This window comes from Scophthalmus maximus, chromosome 13 (genome assembly GCF_022379125.1).
Source record: "Scophthalmus maximus strain ysfricsl-2021 chromosome 13, ASM2237912v1, whole genome shotgun sequence".
Taxonomy (NCBI): Eukaryota; Metazoa; Chordata; class Actinopteri; order Pleuronectiformes; family Scophthalmidae; genus Scophthalmus; species Scophthalmus maximus.
This window is the reverse complement of record NC_061527.1, coordinates 3,724,783-3,748,604: the sequence shown is the minus strand read 5'-3', so window position 1 is coordinate 3,748,604 and position 23,822 is coordinate 3,724,783. Positions and strand designations below refer to the sequence as shown.

The 23,822-nt window shown below is 45.9% G+C and overlaps 1 protein-coding gene and 1 non-coding gene across 4 annotated transcripts; one reads left to right on the top strand and one right to left on the bottom strand.

Moving 5' to 3' along the window:
* Positions 1–484: 484 nt before the first annotated feature.
* Positions 485–556, bottom strand: trnah-gug. The gene has a single exon. It is a non-coding gene; the product is annotated as a tRNA-His (tRNA).
* Positions 557–1,205: 649 nt separating this feature from the next.
* aspm (assembly factor for spindle microtubules) lies at positions 1,206–23,101 on the top strand. Of its 3 annotated transcripts, none has more exons than XM_047336734.1 (27): positions 1,206–1,652; positions 2,469–2,612; positions 2,870–4,379; positions 5,296–5,391; positions 5,508–5,609; positions 5,701–5,847; positions 6,001–6,240; positions 6,345–6,412; positions 6,506–6,647; positions 7,335–7,465; positions 7,660–7,835; positions 8,600–8,745; positions 9,754–9,839; positions 9,948–10,163; positions 10,926–11,130; positions 11,605–11,753; positions 12,589–12,717; positions 12,920–13,114; positions 13,482–16,891; positions 17,549–18,752; positions 18,866–19,015; positions 19,131–19,322; positions 19,404–19,596; positions 20,137–20,291; positions 21,496–21,672; positions 21,766–21,938; positions 22,841–23,101. In XM_047336734.1, the coding sequence occupies exons 1-27, from the start codon at positions 1,365–1,367 to the stop codon at positions 22,941–22,943; spliced, it is 9,927 nt and encodes a 3,308-aa protein (XP_047192690.1). In that variant the 5' UTR covers positions 1,206–1,364; the 3' UTR covers positions 22,944–23,101. The 3 variants fall into 3 exon arrangements, with proteins under 3 accessions (XP_047192690.1, XP_047192689.1, XP_035503256.2); XM_047336733.1 differs by adding an exon at positions 22,246–22,298 and having other exon boundaries at positions 13,482–18,752; XM_035647363.2 differs by having other exon boundaries at positions 13,482–18,752.
* Positions 23,102–23,822: the final 721 nt, after the last annotated feature.

Sequence of the window (23,822 nt, the reverse complement as noted above, 5' to 3'; positions counted from 1 at the left end):
CTTCCACCACTGTTCACAACATTATCATCTTAAATTCTTATTTCATTTATCTAATAACCTTCTCTTATTAAAACATCTATCATAAAGCAATTGTGGCATTGCTTTTATCAAATGCTGTATACAAAACTAAAAGTATTATTATAATTATTATTGTTGAATTATACTATATACAATGTTAGGTACAAGTTATAGGCAATATCTCAGCCCCCTTTAGTATTCAAAGTCTTGAGATCAGGATTAAGCGATACAATGCCACTGAAGTGACTCAATACTCATCATTTCGTAGAATGATACATAAAATAATAATACATCAAAATAATACATCAATACTTGGCAAGAGTAAATTGAGTTCATATTTGATTTTACCAGAAACCTCTTTGCTTGAAATGTGATGCTATCATGTAGGGTTTGCGAATGAACAATCTTCCAATGTGCGAATTCAGATTTATTCTTAACAGGAATGAAAATAACGTACACAAAAACATGCCGTGACCCGGATTCGAACCGGGGTTGCTGCGGCCACAACGCAGAGTACTAACCACTATACGATCACGGCGAGCTATCCGTCGGATGACGCCATAGACGGCAACAATAGATCAGGATCGTCATCAGAGCTGACTACACGAGTACATTTGTATGATGCGGCTGAGAAAAACAAAATAAAGGATGCAAAACTCCATAACGTGATGAAGTTTACCATTAAAATGAAGATAAGCCATATGAGACTTTTGTATAACAGAATCGGCATTATAACTATTCGCTGAACCAAAGATCGTGTATGTAGACAGATTTATCACGAATACTAAAATTCAAAAAAAAAAATATTTCAGGAACATAGGAATAACGTTAAAACCCACTCATACAGTCTAATCTTTTGAAATTGTGAAAAACGTAATCTTACTTTTGATTATTTGCAATAAGTTCACGTTCGGTGAAATTCGTTCAAGATAAGTGAACGAATAAATTAGTCTTTTGCCTTTAGTGTTGACCGAAAAAACACATCAGACTTACACATCTTCTCTTTTTTTTACTCTTGGATAATGGGCGCGGCTTAAGGAAGTTTAAAACATGTAGTCAACAGTTGATTGGTCGCTAGCTGGGCATTCATACGGTTGCGACTCATTCCCTTTTCTCATTGGACCAAAGGCAGCCGTCCCTCGCTTATGATTGGCTGATTGACACAACATGCCCGAATTTCAAACTAGCTCGCTGTTGTTGAAGGAAGCGTGTGTAACGTTTTGCTAGTCCGTCACTGTCGGCGTGTTAGCACGCACGTCAACACTAGTTTGCGGGGTAACATCGATCGTTTACGCGTTTAATACTACGTAACATGTAGCTAGCTACAGAGCAAATTCTTCTTAAAAATGGCTGAAACGGTAACTTCAGCGCGGAAGCACGGGTTTCTGGACATAAGTCCGGGGAGGAGCGACGCCGCCGCCGCCGACGACAAGGAGAACAACGTCCCGGTTCTGAGCTTGATCCAGTTTTCGAAGGCTCCGTTCGTCGCGTTCGGAACGGTGAAGTTGGGCACGTCCAGGTCGGCGGTGCTGCGCATCGAGAACCCCGCAGACGACGCGGAGGCGGAGGTCACCGTGGAGAAGATCCCGTCGGGCAAAGGCTTCTCCGTGGACCGCAGCGCGTTCACGATTCAGGTGCGTTCTCTCACGGCTTCTCACCACAAAGAGACACGTGAATGTATGTAAATCATACAAAATGATCAACATAATCTGTAGTCTTTGTGTTAAAGTATAGTTTTAACTTTGACTCCGGCTGCTGCTGCAGGATGAGGCCGCCATGTCCCAAGGAACCTGGCAACCAGGCTGACATCATGCTAATGGATACATAGATTATAATTGACTTTATTAATCTTAATACTTTGTCATAGCAGCCATACAGAAATACACAACGTCAAAGGGTACATGTACACATGAAGAGAGAACGAAAAAAATCATACACGATTAAATACTTTAAGACCAATTAAGGGTTAAAGTATTTATTAAAAAAAGTGTATTATTAAAAACAAATGTCAAAATGAATGATCTAAGTTAACACGTATCTCAATGAGATGAGGAGAGATGAGGCCACACATGTTATCAAGGTTAAAAATTTCATATCAATGCAAAGATATTTTATAATGGCAAATGTCACATCATTGTTCATTTCAAGTTTTAAGACTGAATTTTGCTCCCGCGTGAAGATTGTGGTTTTAAATCATCATTTATTGGCAGAGAATGATGAATACTTGCTAAACAGTATTACAATTTTACAAATCTGTGGTAGAGCATTAAAACCACTAATGCTTGCACGATGAATAAGCATTATATCGGTATATGCATTGGATTTTATTGCTATTGCTTATTGTGATAATGGTTTATCGCCCAGCTGTGTCTCTCTGCCTCTGTTGCTTGATCCATTGCCAGACGTGCAGTTGGTCCCATATCTTAGTTTCCTTGTGCTCTGTGTTGCAGCCTGAGGGCGTTTTCAGTTTGACAGTAACCTGGACCCCGTCAGAAGAAGGCGGGATCAGGGAGCTCATCGTCTTCAACGCCAATGGCGTCCTCAAGCACCAGGCTGTCATGCTGGGCAGAGCAGAGGCACCGAAAAAGAAAAAGGTAAGCGAGACTTTTACATCCTTCATGATTAATGTCAGTTTTGTAAAGAGAGAGCCCCCCCCAAAAAAAAATACCTGTCAATATTTCAAAAAAATGTGGTTGATGTGTTCCAATGTAATATTTCAATCTCAGTCCAGATTATATTCAGGAGAGAGAGAGAGAGAGAGAGAATAATCTAAGGAAGTCATTAGGCGATAAGATAGATGTCAAAAGTATGCCACTCTTTATGTTCCTTTATATATTTTTGTGTGTTTCAGAAAAGCTTATGGGACACGATCAAAAACAAAAGGGAGGGTGGAAAAGCTGCCGCCCCGAGGTCAAAGAAAACGGGACCCCCGCTGAAGATGGCAGCCAACAAAACCTTCCAAGTGTCCCGAGAGCCGCAGTACAAACGGGACAAGCCGCGCAGCCCTCTCACTTCGCTCAACGAGGGCAGAGCCGTCAGAGAGAGGTCGCTCGCGAAGCGCAGCCCCGACGGCTCCCGCAAATCAGAGGAGCTGAAGACCTCGAACCCCAAACTGAGGCAACAGTTTCTGGCCTCGTCCGACCAGGAGAACGTCGGCCCTGCTCAGAGGAGCTCTCCGGTCGTCCTCCTCGTCCCGGCCGCCAAGCTGATGGCCGTGTCTGCCAGCCCCGACGCCCTGGGGAGCAAACCCGAAAACAAAGATCTCCTGAAAATACTTAACAGGACATTGTCCCCTATCGGGACGCCAGAGAGGTTTAGGAAACTCGTCCCTGTTATTCATTTAGAAAGCCCACTCTCTGTCACGGCAGAGGCTGCGGCGGACGCCGATGACGCCAACAGTGACTTAACCAGAACCCCGGTTCTGTCTTTGAAAGATGCACTGGCGCTCATCGACTCTGACCTGAGCAACATTAACGCCAGTCCTCGAGACTCTAGTTCGGCCTTTTCAGATTCACTGGAGTCCAAGAGTGGGAGTCGCGGCGGCGGACCCGAAGGAATCGTCCTCGGAGCGTTACCCTACAGCCCCGAGCTGCCGGAGTCGAATGAGCCAAGGCTGACCTTCTTCGTCAGCAGCAAGGCCGTCGCCGCCGCCGCCGAGGATGTTGCCACGGAAACGGTGAAGAGGGCCTCTTTTACCTCCGCCACCGTGGTCAAGAGCAGAGCACCGGCGGAGGAACACGGTTCGAGCGGGAGGAAGATGAAGAAGTCGAGGCGAAGGCTCTTGGAGAAAACGCTGGAGCTGTCGGACAGCAGCAGTCAGTGTGACTCGGGAACGAGCTCCCCGAAACTTCCCGTTATAGACCCGGACACGGTGACTAATGGACGGCAGAACGCCGACGTGACGGGCCGCCTGTGTGACGCCACGCGCCAAGTGCTGGAGTTCACCTCCTCCAGCCCGACACCCGTTACCTTCCCCATCACCTCTCCTCCATCCATGGCTCCCACTCGCTTCTCTTTCTCGGTCACCTCTCCGCCTCCTGCAGCCACCGCCTCCATTTCTTTCACCGCCACGTCCCCGGCGGCCCCGGCCTCGCCCCCTCCTCTTCGCCGCGACCTCTCGTTGCACGAGCCTTGTCCGACCGATTCCGCGCCTCCGTCCGCTCCGGAAGACTCGTTTCCCATTCACGTGGCGGCGGCGGCGAGCAAGAAGAGGAAGAGCGAGGAGTATCTGAGAAGCGACGCGAAGGCGGCGGCGAAAAGCGACCGGGTCAAAAGGACCAAAGTGGCGGCGACGAAAACCGAATCCTTGAGATCGGTGCGGGAGAGAAGTGCATCGCAGAGGCAACAGCAGAGAACAGCAGGTGAATGTGAAGTAAAGTCATGTCGGCTGTTGGAGTTATAATAAGTTATTCAACAATGCTGTGGATTAGGGGTCGACTGATTATCGGCGGCAATATTCACTGTTTTTAGGATTATCAGTATTTGTGTTAATCTGAAATTTGACACTTTTTACTGCAGACAAAAATCAGTTTCAAATATCGGTTTCACATATCGGTTATCGGCCTCATAGATATTAATAATCGTCATCGGCCCAGAAAGAGCCATATCGGTCGACCCCTACTGAGGTTATTTCTTTTTGTTTCAGAATTTAGTGTAAACGATGAATATGAATTCTGCACTTTTATGTTCATACATTTTTCCAGCTGCCATATTATTAGCTGAAATGTATTCAGTCTAATGCAACAGTCCTGCAGCTTGTCCTTGATTCATTACGGTTGTTATTTTATTATGTTTCTGCTCAAACCGTTCAACTTAATGGTCATTTTGGGAGATGTGGCATTTTCTTTGTTCATTTCATTCATTCCGTTGAGAGTTGTGTTAAATAAGTGAAACACCTCGTTTTACAATACTGTTCAGCAACACAACATAAGTTGAAATTAAAAACTCACTATAAATTTCATTATGGGACTGTTATTTTAGACTATATTGGTTTTAGTTCCGTGCACCAATTGGCAGATTACTAAATACACTTGTCGGACAACACTCCTTCATTCTCTAAAGTTTTTTTATATGTGGTCATGTGACCTTATCTACAGTAAAAATGCCCGATTTTTGGTTTGCTCAACAAGTTTAAAAAAGATCAGATCAACTTCTGGTGCAGAGTCAATCAAATTGCTTGAATATCTGTTTCACAAATGTTTTTGTGCTTCAGTTTTCTAAAAACTCCTTCAGGCCTCGACCTTCTGTCTTTTCCTAAAATGCTTTTTTCCCCTCCAGGCTCAGTGCGCTCGACGGCCGCGTCGTCTCTGAAGAGCACAAGGTCTTCACTTCCTGCCCCGGCAAAGCCACCGAGCACCAAAGTCTCCTCCCGAGGTATGAAATGACATGAAATCACATACAAGTTAATGTCGGTTGTAATCTGTATGAATCGTAAACTTTTTCAGCATAGGCTGCGCTAAAATTCAAAGTGTTTTTTGTTTTTTTCACAGCTGCGCCATCTCTGAAGTCGTATGGTGCTTCAGCTGTGAAGACGGCCAAACTCGTTGCCGTGGCGCAGTCAAAGCTGACCTTCGTCAAGCCGACGCAGTCAGGTATTTCACCGCGGGACGGAGCAAAAATGAGCCGATGTGTGAAGAGGTATTCAATCTTTTGTTTGCTTCCATCTGCCCCGTTTCCTCGCAGCCATACCGAGGCATCCGATGCCGTTTGCCGCCAAGAACATGTTCTATGACGAGCGGTGGATCGAGAAGCAGGAGAGGGGCTTCACGTGGTGGATCAACTACGTCCTCACCCCGGACGACTTCAAAGTCAACACTGAAGTTGCTAAAGGTGACGGGCTTGTCGCTGACCCTCAATCAAAGGAGGCAGAAGAGTAAAGTGTCGTGTTTGAAGAAATGTTGAAACCATCTCTCTCTTGGAGTTACTCGCAGATCATTCATTGACTCACTCACTCACTCATTGTTTCATGTTGCTCTTGTGCAGTGAGTGCCGTGTCCCTTGCCATGGGCAATGAGGACAACCTCAGCGTCCCCAAAGCCCCAACCAAAGAGGAGATGTCCTTCAGCACCTACACGGCCCGACGGAAGCTCAACCGCCTCCGTCGCTCCGCCTGCCAGCTGTTCACGTCCGCGGCCATGGTGAAGGCCATTCAGAGGCTGGAGCTGGAGGTGGAGGCCAAGCGGCTGCTCGTGCGGAAAGACCGCCATCTCTGGAAGGACATAGGTAATTGTGGAGCCGGGCGATGTCCAGGTTTTCAAATGCTCTGATGTTGCCGCCAAACCCTGGAGGAACCTGAAGGATGAACGTTGTTGTCTTGTCTGTTTCAGGTGAACGCCGAAAAGTTCTCAACTGGCTTCTTTCGTACAATCCGCTGTGGATGCGCATCGGGCTCGAGGTACTTATGACAACGCCCTCCCCTTTGAACATTTGTCTTTGCAAAGAGTCTTGTTTTCATTTTGATGATAAACACAACGCCGCCTGTGCTCAGACAATCTTCGGGGAGTTGATCTCGCTGGAGAGCAACAGCGACGGCTTGGGTCTGGCCATGTTCATCCTCCAGCGGCTGCTGTGGAACCCCGACATCGCTGCGCAGTTCAGACACGCCAAAGTTCCTCACCTTTACAAAGACGGTAATTCAAGAGCATCGGTTATTGTGTGGTCTGAACCAAAGTCTCATAGTGGGCCTCCATCAAAGGAGCAGACATTTCTCAGCTGGAGGAAAAAGGATGCAAAATGAAAATAGGTAGCCTAGTTATGAGTTGAATTTTAGTTGAGCTTTGACATTTTAGCAGATATCAACAAAATAAGTCTTATAGTTTATTAGTCAGTGAATTCATGTGCATGGTGCCAAAAAAAAAGAATATGCAGCTTTAAGTCTAATTATCAAAATAGTTGTCAATCAATTTTGTTCCGTTAGCCAAATCTATTTGGCCATGTATTGTTGCAGCGCTGGTAGAAATGATTAATATTTTGTCTAAGGAATTAAAAGACATTGTCATTTGATAAGATATTCAAAATCTCCACACTGTAGTTTTATTCCAGATATTCTACTTTGAATATATTTTAAGTTTCAGACTTTCTCTAAATCCATCCTGGTTCATTTGGAATTCTTTGTATTCCATGTGTTAATTACATATGCACACACTTTAAAGGTTTGTTATATGGTCCTTTTATTGGAAAATTACAATTTGAAAGTACCCATTTAATTAGGAATGTTAGGAAGAACAAATGTGTTTCGTGTCATTATCACGTTTCAGAGAGTTGTCTGTGTTGTGTCACTTTGTACATTACGTTAACACCTGTCTACTCCGGGTTAGGCCACGAGGAGGCGCTGTCTCGCTTCACGCTGAAGAAGCTGCTCCTGCTGGTGTGTTTCCTGGACAAGGCCAAAGAGTCGCGGCTGATTGAGCACGACCCCTGTCTGTTCTGCGTGGACGCAGAGTTCAAGGTCGGCAAATAAGGCCCCCACCACGTCAACGACGAACATTAAATACTTTGACAAAGAGGAAAGGGGGATGGGGGGGGGGGGGGGGGTTCTTGCTGTAAATGTTAATTTTCAATAACAATAATGTTTCAATATTTGCAGTGCCGTGTGCTTCTTGCCAATTTATTGATTCCTTTTCTTTTGTTTTATTTGTTCAGACGAGTAAAGACCTGCTCCTGGCGTTCTCCAGGGACTTCCTGAGCGGCGAGGGAATCCTCCCCCGGCACCTCGGCTACCTGGGGTTGCCCGTGACCCACGTTCAGAAGCCCCTGGACGAGTTCAACTTCGCCGTGAAGAATTTGGCGGCCGACTTGAAATGTGGCGTCCGTCTAGTGTGAGTGAGATGTGGTGAATTTAATAATGCGATGCTCGGATCCGCGTTGAGACATTCGCTTTTCTTCCCCAGAGGTCGGGCTCGGTCACACTTGCTTTGGAGGATTAAATTGTAAGAGGGGCCTCACACAGGGTGAAGAGAATCAAAAATACGTCATGATCAAACCTCAAGTCATGCAGCTTTGCAAAGTATGCAAACAGTTTCATGAAATTTAGATTTATAAAGTCACAAAATTAAAAAAAAAAAAAAAATGAGAACATGAAATTCAAAATCATTCAGTGAAATAATCCTCCGATTTGCTGTTTGGTGTTTGTTATGAGAAGAAAAAGGTCTCAAATTTAAGTTTATTGTAGAACTCCTGTTGTTTCCCTTTCAACCAGTTTCTCAACCAAATTTCCAGAAAATCAAATATCAAAATATGATATATATTTCCTGTCTACTCAAAGAATTTTTAATTTAAACTAAATTTTAATAGTTTTGTAACAAACTGTAAAAACTATACTCGAAGCCAAATCTATATTTTTCAAAATTTTTCTAAAAGTTCAAACCACAATGTTTCACATATTAAAACTTGATCGTCTCTAATGATGTCACCCATCGTGGTTGGTAATTTTGAGTTTGTCAAACTATCAGTGTTTATTGATTCTACAGTACAAAAATAGATTTGCCAGATTTATTGTGTAATGAATAAGTGTCACGGTAGCAAGAGGTGAACAAAGATTCCGTATAAAGTTATTTTTCTCTATTGTCGGTTTTCCTTTCAGGCGTGTGATGGAGCTCCTCATCCAGGACTGGAGCTTGTCGGCGAAGCTCCGCCTGCCGGCCATCAGCCGCCTGCAGAAGGTCCACAACGTCGACGTCGCTCTGCAAGTGCTCAAGAGCAAAGGCCTCGACCTCAAGGACGAACACGGTGATTATACAGTTTCCTTCCTGAGCAAATAACTAATACGAGGAGACGCTCGACCTGAAAGGATGTTTGACCTCTCGTGACCTTAAGCGCGAAACACGGACATTTTGCTTCATACCTTTTGTGTTTGATCACACACGGCTGTTGTTGTACAGCTGCATAAGGACAAACTTGGATTGTTTTGCCTTTTTTTTTTGTTATGCTGTGTCGAGTGAAGAGTGTGTGAAAGAATATGATTTGTGACTTTGTGACTGGCTAAAGCAGTCCAAGAAAAAAAAGAATTTACCAAATCAAAAGAAAAAATTGCTTTAAATTGACCATTTAAATCATGAAAACAACAACCATACACTTGTATCAATATGTTTTGTTTTTATTTCTTATTCATTTTAGTTTGCTTTAGGTGCCACGTTTTACTGTAATGTGCAAAGCATATTTTGATATATTTTAAACTCGTGTTTAATGCCTAAACAGGTTATACAATTATTAATGCATCATCTTGAAATTAACAAACATGTACAGTATTTTATTCTGCATCATGTAAGAAAACAGTGAACTGTTCAGTTTCCAAAACTCAAGGTGAATAATGAATTATTAAAAGTGCACAATGAGGAATTTGGGGGGATGGAACCTGCAAATGTCTAGTGGGTTTTTCTTTCTCCAAAATTAATTTTATTTTAATGGACTAATTGATAAATATACTGATTGTTTATGAAGTAGCTGCAAATTATGATTTATTTTTTGAGTCATGGATCAATCTCTTCTTTATCAATTTACTGTTCGCTGTACAAAGAATGTAGGAATTGCGAGCAGTGCTCATCAGTCTTCAAATTACTCCTTTCTTTTTTTTAAAATTTACACCTCATCACATGGTCTCACCCATGAATAGTGCATTTCCTATTAATGTTAAACAGAAAATTTGAATATCCTAATGTTTGAGGAACCGGAGGAGGTTTTCCCACATTCTTCTGCACTTAGCCGATGTGGTTCAAAAGTGTTTCCCTTCACTTTCAGGCGCCGTCATTGATTCCAGAGACGTCGTGGACGGACACCGAGAGAAGACACTGAGCCTCTTGTGGAAAATCATCTTTGCGTTTCACGTGTGTATAATCCCACCTGCTCGGCGAAACTCCAGCTGTTTCTTTTCAACCCGTGAAATTTGACTAATGCGCGTTTTTTTTTTTTTTTTTCTCAAATAACCTGCGAAGGTGGAGGTGATTCTGGACGAGGATCAGCTGAGAGAGGAGATCGGCTTCCTGAAGAGAACCTTGAGCACCAAGCGGAGGCTGGTTTCTCTGCGGGCCGACCGGGGCCTTCAGCCGAGTCCCGCCAAGACCAGGCAGCCGCAGACCGAGCACAGCAGCACCAAGATCAACCTGCTGATGGACTGGGCCCGCACCGTGGGCGACTTCTACAGCCTGAAGGCGAGTCGGGGACTCTTTCACTTTCCAGCTCACAGGCCAAAGAAAATACTGACATCAGAAGATGACTCTGGTTTAGAAGTTGCACATTATGCGATGCATCTGTTTCTGAAGTGTTTCTTCTTCTTCTTTCATGTCTTCTAAAAAGCTGCGCAAGACGATATCGATGTCTCATAAGTAGAGCCGACAGATATGGATTTTGGGGGGATGATATCAATATTAGAGGGTTCCACCAATATATTTATTTACTTATTTAATCTGTCGATGATTCCTAAGATGTTGTTATCAAACCTTGACGACAAGCAAATAAATTTGAGGCGTGATATTTTAGTTTAACCATACACTTTATCATAAATAACAATAAATAAAAAATAAAAATATAACCAAATATATTGAACTTGAATTAAGAAAAATAATTTAACCTTTATGTCAAATGTAAAAAAAATAAATGCAATTGTTTTTCCTGCATTGTTTTTTCTGTTTAATAAACTATATCATATCGTTAAAAATAAGCGCTGATACCATCTTTGAAAGTTTTTCAAAGGTTAATTCAAAATACACTTTTACACGAGAGAACAGGACGTCGTCACTCAGTATTTTTCTCTCATCCCTTTCATTCACTATATTTCTGACATGACAATCAACTCATCATCACATCTGACCTCGATCTGAACTGTCGTCGAGTTTTATCTTTATGTCTCCGAAAATCACACGAATCACTGTCGCAAGTTCCCTAAATGAAGTCTGTGGTCCGTTCACGCGCAGGTGGAGAACTTCACCGTGACGTTCTCGGACGGCCGCGTCCTCTGCTACCTCATCCACCACTATCACCCCGGCCTCCTGCCGGAGGTGGCCGTCAGCCACAGCACCACGCAGACGGTGGAGTGCTCACCGAGGGGCCGGCTGGAGCTCAGCTGCTCGGCCAGCGACTCCGACAGCTCCTTCGACTCCCTGCCGACGGGCCTGAACGGTACATGTCTACCGTCTGCTGTGTCTTCAACTGTCTGTTTGGATGCTATTTTCTGTATTTGTATTCATGTTTATACATCATGTATTCATCACACTGACATTTGTGTACTCGTATAGTGTGGAAACGAGGGATTTTGGGAAATCTACATATGCTGACGCAAGAATAAACTAGAATGTGATCGTTCTGTCTAACATGTTTTATACAATCGCTGGTTTCATCCACAGGAAACTCACCTGTTGTGGATGGCAGACGGTTTATTTGAAAGGAACAGTATTTAGGAGTTATTCCAAGTTATTTAAGTAAATTGATGTAACTTTGGAAATGAATTGTAAATATAACTTGAGCCAAACTTGTAACTCAAACATGTAATATATTGCACCTTTTCTAAACTTGTATGATTGTGAACTTGTCTGACTTCTTGAAGAGGTTATGAGGAAATTGCAGAGGATGACTTTTGATCAATTTTGTGAACAGGCCCAGATTCTCCGTCTGTGGAGTTTAAAGAGCTGCTGGAAAACGAGAAGAACAACTTCCGACTCGTCAACAACGCCGTGGCGTTCCTGGGCGGCGTTCCCGCCATGATCAATCCGGCCGACATGTCCAACACCATCCCCAACGAGAAGGTGAGAGCAGACGGGGGGTTTCTCTCACACACACACACACAAACACACAAACACACACACACACACACACACACACACACACACTATACATGTCACTGATCATGTTAACATGTACTGTAGTAACCTGTTTACTGTTACCTGTCACAACCAGGGCTGCAACCAATTATTGTCATTATTAATCTGCCAGATATTTTCTGAATTAGTCAACTCAATCTTTTTGTCAATAGAATATCCCAAATAGTGGAATATTGCTCCTTTTTAATTTCCCAGAATCCACGGTGACTTCTTTAAATGTCTTGTTTTGTACAGAGATACTTGGTTTAAAATCATGTATGACTAAGAAAAGCATTAAATTAAGTTTAATAAGCAGGGGCCATCAAATGTTCAGTTTTTTTAGCCTTAAGAAATGTCTAAATCAATAATTTGATCATATTAGATTTTCTTTAAACCAACTAGAGAACTGGAGAAACCTAGCTGGGGAAATTAAGTTTTTCTAAAACCCGACCCAGATTACAGAAGCCAGGTTTTGTTGCTCTCAACAACTCAGTTTAGTGGTGCTCCATATGAGAGAAACACTGAGAATATAATTCATATTCACGTGTACTGATTGAACTGTCCAAAATGGGTTAGGCCATGAGTGGAATCTTGGGAGTTATGTTTTGCCTTGAAAGCACAATTAAAAGACTCACTTCCCTCTTTCTCGTAGATACAACGCTTCATCTAATATAGTCCATCAAACACCGTCTCTGTGTTTTGGCTCTAATGCCGCTTCGACCAATGAATTTTTAATTCATCATCAAATCAAAGGACTCATCCACATGTCGTTCACTTCCAGGTGGTGATGTCGTACCTGACCTTCCTATGTGCTCGTCTGCTGGACCTGCGGAACGAAACCAGAGCGGCCCGGGTCATCCAGGGGGCCTGGAGGAAATACAGGCTGAAGAAAGATCTACAGCTCTACAAGGTCGGTTTCAGTGTGTGGCGCACAACCTGAAAATGAATCTTTGCCTTTGTGCTTTAAGTGGCTGAAATCAATATATGTACACACACCACATGTAAACGATGCGACAGACGGTAACAAGCCGGTGAACATAGTCGAACATTTGGCTGCTCAAGAGTCAGACAGGAGTTAGTCAAGTCAAAAGTTCTGTCTTTCACTGACACAGGAAAGAAACATGGCCGCCGGGAAAATCCAGCTACTCGTGAGGAGTTTTCTCCAGAGGCGTCGAGCTGTGAGACGGAGTCGAGCCGCTGTTGTCATCCAGTCGCTGTGGAGGGGTCATGCGGCCCGCAACATGCTGAGGCTGCAAGAAGACGCTCGGCGTCGGGCTCTGCAGCACGAAGCAGCAACTGTCATCCAGGTAGGTTTCTTTCTTTCATTCATTCTTTTTTAACGCGTGGACGGAAAAACATCCGTCTGCAAAAATGTAAATGACCGAGTTGTACATGTTAATCTATGTCGAATTTCTAACGATGTATTTAGATTTATTTCCATAAGAGATGCTGCTGTAGAAATAAAAAGAGTATATTTTTCCAGCATTCTCAGATTTTATTAATTTATGATTTATTTTCTCGTCTCAAATCGTGACCCGTCTTTATTAAAGATCTTTGCCCAAGTCAACATTTGTGACAGCATGTCCGTTATGTTACAGCACGGATGCTTGCTGCCTTATGACGCCGGCTTGTGTGATTGTTGTTTGAAATATGCTTCTTGTCTTTTCCACATAGGCTCAGTGGAGGATGTTTTCAGCCACCAGGGCATACCAACGCCTCACATACTACGCCATTGTCGTCCAAGCCCAATGGCGAATGAGGAGGGCAGCCGCCGCGTACGGAAGAACCTACTGGGCGGCAACCGTCCTCCAGAAGCGCTCGCGAGCGTCGGCTCTTGCGAGGAGAGATCGGCAACGTTATCTCTCCCTGAGAGCTGCGGTGGTGAAACTACAGAGGGGCTACAGACGATGGAAGGGCCGGAAGAGCGAAAAGGAAAACCACGCCGCCACCGTGATACAAGCCGCGTTCAAGACATGGTACGAGGGAAGAAGGGCCGAAAGAAGGTCCGCCGCCGTGAGGATTCAGTCGTGGTACCGGACGAGGAGTTGCCTCCGTCGATACGGGGAGATCAAAAGAAGCGCGATACTCATTCAAGCTCGGTACAGAGGTCACGCGCAGAGGCGCAGCTTCGAGGCGCTGAAGCTGCGGCTCCGCTCGGCCGTCGTCATCCAGAGCGCCTTCAGGGGCCACGCGGTCAGAAAACAGGTGGCGACGGCGAGATGCGCCGCAGTCGTGATTCAGCGCTGGTTCAGGGCCACGGCGAAGAGAGACGTGCAGAGGCGGGCGTTCGTGAGGATGCGATGTGCCGCCGTTACCGTACAGGCAGCTTATCGCGGAAAAGTGGCCCGGGAGTTTCTGGCAAGACGGCACAAGGCGGCGTCGGTAATCCAGGCAGCTTTCAGGAGGTGCGCCGCCCGAAGGCGCTACCTCGCCTTGAGAAGAGCCGCAGTTGTGATACAGCAAAAGTACAGAGCCACAGTTTTGGCTCGCGAGACCACGGGGGATTTCCAAGCTCTCAGGAGTTCCGCGCTCGTCATACAAGCTCACTGGCGAGGCAGAGCCGACAGGAAGAGGATGGAGACTCGTCACAAGTGTGCGGCCCTGATACAGGCTCACTACCGCCGGCACAGAGCGCAGGCGGAGTACAGGTCTCAGAAGGCAGCGGCCGAAGTCATTCAACGACAGTTCAGAGCTTATGTGGCTGGAAGGGAGACGAGGGAAGCTTACCTGTCCGCGAGAGCCGCCTGTGTTGCTCTTCAAGCTGGTTTCAGAGGCATGCGAGTCAGGAAAGAGCTCGAGGAGAAGCGCCAGGCAGCGACTGTCATTCAGTCTTCAGTCAGGATGCTTTTGAGCAGGAAGCGATATGTTCTCCTTCAAAGTGCCTCGATCGTCATCCAGAGTCGATACAGGGCCCTTCTGCTCGGCAGAACACAGCGAACCGAGTACAGGGTGCTGCGGCAGGCCGCCGTGAAGATTCAAGCTGCCTACAGGGCGTGTCGAGTAAGAGCCGACCTGAGGAGGAGGCACAGCGCTGCCCGAGCAATCCAAGCGCAGTTCAGGATGTACAGAACACGTATGGCCTACCTCGCCACCAAATGCGCCGCCATTATTATCCAGGAGCGCTACAGAGCCAAAAGGCTCCGGGACAAAGAGTGGCGGCGGTACATGTCGATGAAATCCGCGGCTGTGGTCATACAGGCGGCGTATCGTGGCCACATGGCCAGGGGGGAGGTTGCAGAGATGCACCGAGCCGCCACCATCATTCAGAGGAAGTTCCTCGCAATGCGAGATAGAAATAGGTTTGTAGCTATGAAGGCGGCGGCTTGGGTTTGCCAGCAGAGGTACAGAGCCGTGACCCTGGCGAGAAGAGACCGTCTGGACTATCTGTCGAAACGCAGGGCGGCCGTTGGTCTGCAGGCGGCCTTCAGGGGATTCGAGGTCAGGAGGCAGTGGCGTATCCAGCGCACGGCAGCTGTGGCCATTCAGTCTCACTTCCGAAAGTACCGGCAGCGAGTCTACTACACGAGACTGCGCTGGGCTGCTAATGTGTTGCAAGCGCGTTACAGGGCCAATAAAGAGACCAGACGGGAGATGCACACGCTGCGTGCCAAGAGAAACGCCGCTGTCTTCTTACAAGCCGCCTTCCGCGGAATGAAATGCAGACGCGTCGTCAAACAGAGTCACCAGGCTGCCAGTGTCATCCAGAGAGCTTACAGAGCCCGCTGCGAACGAAGACATTATCTGACCTTGGTCGTCACTGTTCAGCGGAGGTATCGTGCAACTGTAGCGGCAAAGGAACAAATGCAAAAATACCAGCAAATGCAAAGAGCTGCTCTTGTCCTGCAGGCGGCCTACAGAGGTCAGAAGGTCAGACGGGAGGTCACTCGTCGGCTTAGGGCCGCCACTGTGATTCAGTCCATGTTCAGAAAGCACAGAGAGGAAGTCAAGTTCCAGGCCATGCGACTGTCGGCCGTCATCATCCAGAGACACTACCGCTCCCGTGTTCTTCAGAGACAAGAAAGGGAACGCTTCCTTCAATTGAGACAATCAGCTGTTGTTCTCCAGGCGGCTTTCAGAGGTCACCATGTGCGAAGCGACATTGCCGAGATGCACCGGGCAGCAACTGTCCTCCAAGCAAACTTCAAGAGGCACAGACAGCAGTCGGCCTTCAGGAGACGACGCTGGGCGGCTTGTGTCTTCCAGCAGAGGTTCAGAGCTCAGAGACAAAGAGACACAGAGATCAAAGATTATCAAGAGGTTAGAAAAGCAGCCATCGTGTTACAGGCTGCATATCGTGGAATGAAATCAAGGAGGAACGTCAAACAGAGTCACCAGGCTGCCAGTGTTATCCAAAGATCTTACAGAGCCCTCTGTGAACGAAGGAACTATCTGACCTTGAAGTCCTCCGTCCTCACTGTTCAGCGGAGGTATCGTGCAACTGTAGCTGCTAAAGTACAACGGACACAATACCTTGAATTGCGCAGCGCAGCCATAGTCCTTCAGGCGGCCTACAGAGGTCAGAAGGTCAGACGTGAGGTAGCTCACTGGCATCGTGCCGCCACTGTGATTCAGTCCATGTTCAGAAAGCACAGAGAGGAAGTCAAGTTCCAGGCCATGCGGCTGTCGGCCGTCATCATCCAGAGACACTACCGCTCCCTTGTTCTTCAGAGACAAGAAAGGGAACGCTTCCTTCAACTGAGACAATCAGCTGTCGTCCTCCAGGCGGCTTTCAGAGGTCATCGTGTGCGAAGCGACATCGCCGAGATGCACCGGGCAGCAACTGTCCTCCAAGCAAACTTCAAGAGGCACAGACAGCAGTCGGTCTTCAGGAGACGACGCTGGGCGGCTTGTGTCTTCCAGCAGAGGTTCAGAGCCCAGAGACAAAGAGACATGGAGATTAAACATTATCAAGAGGTTAGAAAAGCAGCCATCGTGTTACAGGCCGCATATCGTGGAATGAAATCAAGGAGGAACGTCAAACAGAGTCACCAGGCTGCCAGTGTTATCCAAAGATCTTACAGAACACATTGTGAACGAAGGAACTATCTGACCTTGAAGTCCTCCGTCCTCACTGTTCAGCGGAGGTATCGTGCAACTGTAGCGGCAAAGGAACAAATGCAAAATTACCAGGAAATGCAAAGAGCTACTGTTGTCCTTCAGGCGGCCTACAGAGGTCAGAAGGTCAGACGGGAGGTCGCTCACTGGCATCATGCCGCCACTGTGATTCAGTCCATGTTCAGAAAGCACAGAGAGGAAGTCAAGTTCCAGGCCATGCGACTGTCGGCCATCATCATCCAGAGACACTACCGCTCCCGTGTTCTTCAGAGACAAGAAAGGGAACGCTTCCTTCAACTGAGACAATCAGCTGTCGTCCTCCAGGCGGCTTTCAGAGGTCATCGTGTGCGAAGCGACATCGCCGAGATGCACCGGGCAGCAACTGTCCTCCAATCACACTTCAAGAGGCACAGACAGCAGTCGGCCTTCAGGAGACGACGCTGGGCGGCTTGTGTCTTCCAGCAGAGGTTCAGAGCTCAGAGACAAAGAGACACAGAGATTAAACATTATCAAGAGGTTAGAAAAGCAGCCATCGTGTTACAGGCCGCATATCGTGGAATGAAATCAAGGAGGAACGTCAAACAGAGTCACCAGGCTGCCAGTGTTATCCAAAGATCTTACAGAACACATTGTGAACGAAGGAACTATCTGACCTTGAAGTCCTCCGTCCTCACTGTTCAGCGGAGGTATCGTGCAACTGTAGCTGCTAAAGTACAACGGACACAATACCTTGAATTGCGCAGCGCAGCCATAGTCCTTCAGGCGGCCTACAGAGGTCAGAAGGTCAGACGTGAGGTAGCTCACTGGCATCGTGCCGCCACTGTGATTCAGTCCATGTTCAGAAAGCACAGAGAGGAAGTCAAGTTCCAGGCCATGCGGCTGTCGGCCGTCATCATCCAGAGACACTACCGCTCCCTTGTTCTTCAGAGACAAGAAAGGGAACGCTTCCTTCAACTGAGACAATCAGCTGTCGTCCTCCAGGCGGCTTTCAGAGGTCATCGTGTGCGAAGCGACATCGCCAAGATGCACCGGGCAGCAACTGTCCTCCAATCACACTTCAAGAGGCACAGACAGCAGTCGGCCTTCAGGAGACGACGCTGGGCGGCTTGTGTCTTCCAGCAGAGGTTCAGAGCCCAGAGACAAAGAGACACAGAGATCAAACATTATCAAGAGGTTAGAAAAGCAGCCATCGTGTTACAGGCTGCATATCGTGGAATGAAATCAAGGAGGAACGTCAAACAAAGGCATCAAGCTGCGAGTGTTTTACAGAGAGTTTACAGGGCCCACTCCGAACGCAAGCAGTATCTGAAGTTGAAACTGTCTGTCCTCGCCATTCAGCGAAAATATCGAGCGACCGTTTCTGCCAAAGTCCAACGAACACAATACCTGGAAACGCGCAGCGCAGCCATCGTCCTTCAGGCGGCCTACAGAGGTCAGAAGGTCAGACAGGAGGTCGCTCGTCGGCATCGGGCCGCCACTGTGATTCAGTCCGTGTTCAGAAAGCACAGAGAGGAAGTCAGATTCCAGGCCCTGCGACTGTCGGCCGTCATCATCCAGAGACACTACAGGGCCCATCTTCTTCAGAGACGAGACGGGGAGGAGTTTCTGAAGAAGAAACGATCCGCCATCCTCCTTCAGGCGGCGTTCAGAGGCCGGTGCGTCAGGAGGGAAATTGGCCGACGGAACCGAACTGCCGTCGTCATCCAGTCGCGCTGGAGAGGCCTGGTGCAGAGGCGTGTCTTCCAAAGGAAGAGGGAGGCGGCCGTGACACTCCAGCGCAGGATCCGGGCGGCGCAGCGAGGCAGAGCGCAGAGGAACGACTACGTCCGGACGAGGCGCGCCGCCGTCGCGCTCCAGACGCACTGCCGAGCCTGGATCGCAAGACGACAGGTGGAGGACTCTATGTTTAACTTCCTGGAATTTGCTAGAACCGTACAGCATCTAACATGTAGTCGTTCAAAGGAGGAATCCATAAAAACGTTGCCATGCATGTTGTGTTTTAGGTGCTGGAGGCCGCCAAGGCAGAGAGGAGGCTCCGTTTTACGTCGGCAGTCTTCCATCATCTCAGTGCCATGAAGATCCAGCGAGCTCTGAGAGCTCACCGGGCCTTAAAGTCGGCGAAGAGACAAATCCACTCTGTCGTCACCGTCCAGGTACAGACAGAGGCTCCGAATGCCTTTTTGGTTCTTTTCAAAACATAATGTGTCGCTGAAACCGATTACGGTGTTCTGATGGATTTAATTAGACAAATCCCTTGTTTCCTCCAAGCGATGGGTGAGAGCGAGGCAGCAGAGGAGGCGGTATCTGGAGGACAGGAGGAAGGTGGTTGTAGCCCAGCGAGCGATCAAGCGCTGGTCAGCTCGCCGCCACGACGCTGCGTCCGTCATCCAGCAGGCCGTCCGGAGATTCCTCCTTCTCCGGCGCCAGCAGAGGGTTGAGCAGGGCATTGTCAAAGCTCAGGTACTACAGAGAGACTTCAGTTGAAAGTCCAAAGTCGAGAAAATGTAGTCGACGCAGAGTTGACGTGTCTCGTCCCCCCAGGCTCTGTGGAGAGGACACCGCTCCCGCCGACTGAACGACAAGCCCAAGGTGGTGAGGCTGAGACACCGCCTGCGCCAGGTCTCCGCCGCCGTCCGGGAGGAGGACAAGCTGTGCAACAAGACGTCGTCCGCACTGGACTACCTCCTCCGATACAAACACTTCTCCTACATCCTCGAGGCCCTGAAGAACCTCGGTAAGGCTGCGCCAGGTCTTCCACGACTGAGGTTTTTGTTGGTTTGTGAAGACACTTTGCTGGAAGAGCAAACGCTGTGGTTATTGTAAAACGTCAGCATGAAAAAGCAAATGAAGCGTTTTCAATCTCGCGCTCAAAACATGATATTCCTTCGTTAATTTAATCATAATAAATTTGAAATGAATTTACGGGAACTTTTCTGGAGAGCTCATAACTCTTCTGCAGGATTTACACCAACCGGCATTAGTAATGGCAATTTGTTTCGTGTATTCAAATTCTTTGTCTGGAAACAAATCATGTCAACGTACAAACGTACCCAATGTAATTTAGAAATCTGCTGTAGAGTTGAGCAGTGAGGCAGAAAAAAAGTTCCTCCGTTGTGCAGTATAATAACAAAAAGTGTGATGTCGAGGTGACACATGAGACAGTTAACGTGTGTGTGTGTGTGTGTGTGTGTGTGTGTGTCTTGTGTGTGTGTGTGTGTGTGTGTGTGTGTCTTGTGTGTGTGTGTGTGTGTGTCTTGTGTGTGTGTGTGTGCAGAGACCGCCACCCGGCTGTCGCCCGAGTGCTGCGAGCGGCTGGTGGGCAGCGGAGCAACCAACGTCATCTTCACGCTCATCCGCTGCTGCAACCGCAGCGTCCCCTGCATGGACGTGATCACCTTCTCCATCCAGATCCTCCTCAACCTCTCCAAGGTAGCGACCGCCGACTCTCCGCTTATTGTGTTTATGCTTCGAAGAAATGAATACGGCGTTTTAACCTGGGAGCCTGAATGCACTCTCTCCAAACCTGTTCATTCAAATATATGTTGATTGTTATGTTCTGTGTAAAGAATGTGTCCTGCTGGAAATTAATAACAAAGAAGAAAAGCATTTTTGTTTACAGTTATCACATAATTCCTCATTAGTTGACCTGCTGTTACTGTGACTGTAGTCGAAGAGGAAGAGCTTCGTGCTCGAAACGTCACGACGGCAAATCAAATCCTCGGTCAGGAGCAAGTGATATTTTGTATTTCCTGCACCTTTAAAAAAAAAAAAAAAAAAATTGGAATGGATGTACGTGTCGTTTTACCTTTTTTTATTGACTCCATCTTTTAGTCACAGCATGTTTGTTCTCACTGACCTGTCACTTTGTGGACTTTGATACCTTGACTTGCGAAATAATCAACAAGGCCGGAACATGCGTTGTTCTTTTTTTGTTATTTTCATTTAGAGTAGGGGCCGATTCCTATTTTGCTGACATCACGTCAGTCCAGTTCCGTCAGACTTCACTATGTGGGGAATGTGGATTTATCAGCTTTTGTTCAGGCGTTTTTGATCAGAAACAATCAAAGATCGTTTTTCTTTTCCTTCAGTAAATACTGTTTGAGGGAGAAATGTACCAGCACCTGGATATTATCCTGCGTAGAAGACTAAGCATCTTCGCATGCTAACATTTGCATTACATTAACATTAGGACCAAACTAAAAATTACAGCTGAGGCTGATGGGAATTTTCATCATAGTTAAATTTTGTCTTGCGGGAGACACAAATGTGCGAATTAACAATTCAACAGTTACATGTCAATTCGTCCAATAGTTGTTAAGATACGTTACACAACAGCCCAGTGTCATTGGAAAATATCCTCTGGGCACCATGAATATCTCTACCAAATTAAATGATATTTAATGTAATACTTGTTGGCTAAAATGGGCAAATATATATATTTTTAATAGATTTATAAAAAATGACTCCGGCACCGGACTCTGTTTGATGTCGTAGTGATCTCTAGAAAATTTTCCAATTATAATTCGATCTTTGTACAACCCCCCCCCCCCCCCCCCCCCCCCCTTTGCTTTCGTCTCTCCATCTCCTCCTCCTCCTCCTCCTCCTCCACCTACCTCTCGGTTCCCTCCCTCAGTACCACAAGACGATCGAGGCCGTGTATTCGGTGGAAAACTCTGTGGAGACGCTGCTGGACCTGCTGCAGAGATACCGGGAGAAGGCCGGGGACAAGGTGGCAGAGAAGGGCGGCGGCATCTTCACCAAGGCCTGCTTCCTCCTCGCCCTCCTGCTGCAGGACCAGCACCGCGCCGCGGTCCGTTGGCTGCTGCGACACGCCAATTCCAATAAGTTAACCGGGTTAAAGCGCCAGTGGCCGTGTTGTGAACGTCTTCCGTTTTTGTTTCAGGAGGTCACGAAGCTACCGAAAACCTCGGATAGGATTCGCAGTATTTACCGCCTCACCGCGCGCAAACACAAGATGGACGCCGAGAGAACCGTCACCAAGCAGAAGATGAACGCGTCGATTAACGGGAGCTTTTTTATTCAGGCGACGCCTCGTAAATCCCGACCCTCGCCCAAGTATGTATACAAATATATTATATACATATATATATATATATATATACATGTAGGAGTCATTAGGAATATTTTTTTTGTCGTAATATTATTAGATTTGTTACAGCCTGGTATTATTATTTGTTATTATTTCTAATATGATTGAATCTTGTGTTTACTGCGATTGGCAATGTTGGGTCACGTGCATATGGGTGGTGATGACTCAGAGTTAATATGGAATATAATATGGAAAAATATTTGTGTTTCCAGACGTGAATCCAACGATTTAAGAATAACTAACGATACGTCTCAATCTCTCTAGTCTAATCAGTCATTTTCCCAAAGTCAGTGATAATCGTCGCCATAGGGACACACCTAGGACAGGTAACGTCGGAATTGGAAGTATCAATATTTCAATCCGCAACATCACAATCAACTTTCTGGAGAAACCGTGACCTTCTGTGCACGAAGTGCAACATAACAGCTACACAGTCAGAATGTAATATGTTACGGGTTGGATTTTAAAATGATGTATTTACATAATAATATTCATTTATATCATGATATTATATCAAATAACTTAAAATATTGATTTATATAATAATTAATCAATAGACTTCTAGCGATTTGTACTCCAAAGTCAAATATGGTCTGAAAAATCTACAGAGAAGAAGGAAATTTGAGTTTGGAAAAAGTATGGAATATTTTTTTTTTGTTGACTGCACATTTTCCCCCCATCAATAAAATTATATTTTTGACGTATTCTGGTTGTTTGCACAACAGACAAAGTACTCGGGCCGACTTCAGCCTTGAGTTTGTTCCCTGTTGTCGCTATAATACAAATATCATATGTGTCTGAGATTGATAGATGCATGGTTTGTTGTGCGGGAGTAATTTCCATTCTGTTTTTTGTTTTTGTTTTTCAGGTTTGCGCCCGATTGGGTTCTGAGAAAGGACAAGCTGCAGGACATAGTGGATCCTCTCAGGGCCATTCAGATGGTGGCAGACAAACTGTCCATTGTGCTGTAAATAGAAAACGCTTTAGATCTTAAGTCATCTCCCCTTTTTTTCCTTCTCTCTCTCTCTCTCTTTTGAAAAGATTGTTTTATGTTTTTTGGGGGTTTTTTACTGTTACATTTCCATGTGTCTCATGTAAATATTAAATGGATTTGTTTCTTAAACATGGACCAGTTTCATGTATCTTTCTAATGTGTCATTTTCCTTGGATAGATTTTGGGGAAAACCAGGTCGACCAGGAATTCTTACTAGAGCTGCAACAGTTAGTCCATTAATCTATTAGTAATCGACTACTAAATGAATCGGCAACTATTTTGATAATCGATTAATCGGTTTAAGTAGTTTTAATGGGGGGAAAAGTCAAAATTCTCTGATTTCAGCTTCTTAAATGTGCTTCACAAATCGCACCCTGAACAACACTACAGTGTGATGAATGAAGACCAATTAATTACTGCAGTTATTTTGATCGTGTCCCTTAACCCTGCCAACATCCAAATTCACACCCATCCATCCCCGTAACAATGCATTATGTAATAAAATGTCAATAATGTAATACATTTTTTTCTTCACTATGTAATAACACCAGCACTATGTAATAATCGACCGCATTTTGTAATAAAAACCCCGAAGGCAATATGTCATAAATTTCGCCGCATTTTGCAATAAGTTATTACATAATGCAGGGGGTGCACTTTCTCTTTTTATGAAAATGTAATAATATGGTGTATTATGTAATAACCAAACAAAATGGATGTTTTTCTCTGTGTGTGTGTGTGTCTGTATGTATGTGTATATATATATATATATATATATATATATATATATATATATTTGTATATATATATATATTTGTATATATATATATATATACACACACATCAAAGGTGCAAC

Bases quoted from the DNA above. Each gene is read 5' to 3' on its own strand.
- aspm (XM_035647363.2), top strand. From the start codon at position 1,365: ATGGCTGAAACGGTAACTTCAGCGCGGAAGCACGGGTTTCTGGACATA. The intron at 11,754-12,588 runs GTGAGAGCAGAC...GTTCACTTCCAG, and splicing joins ACACCATCCCCAACGAGAAG to GTGGTGATGTCGTACCTGAC. The intron at 19,016-19,130 runs GTACAGACAGAG...GTTTCCTCCAAG, and splicing joins ACTCTGTCGTCACCGTCCAG to CGATGGGTGAGAGCGAGGCA.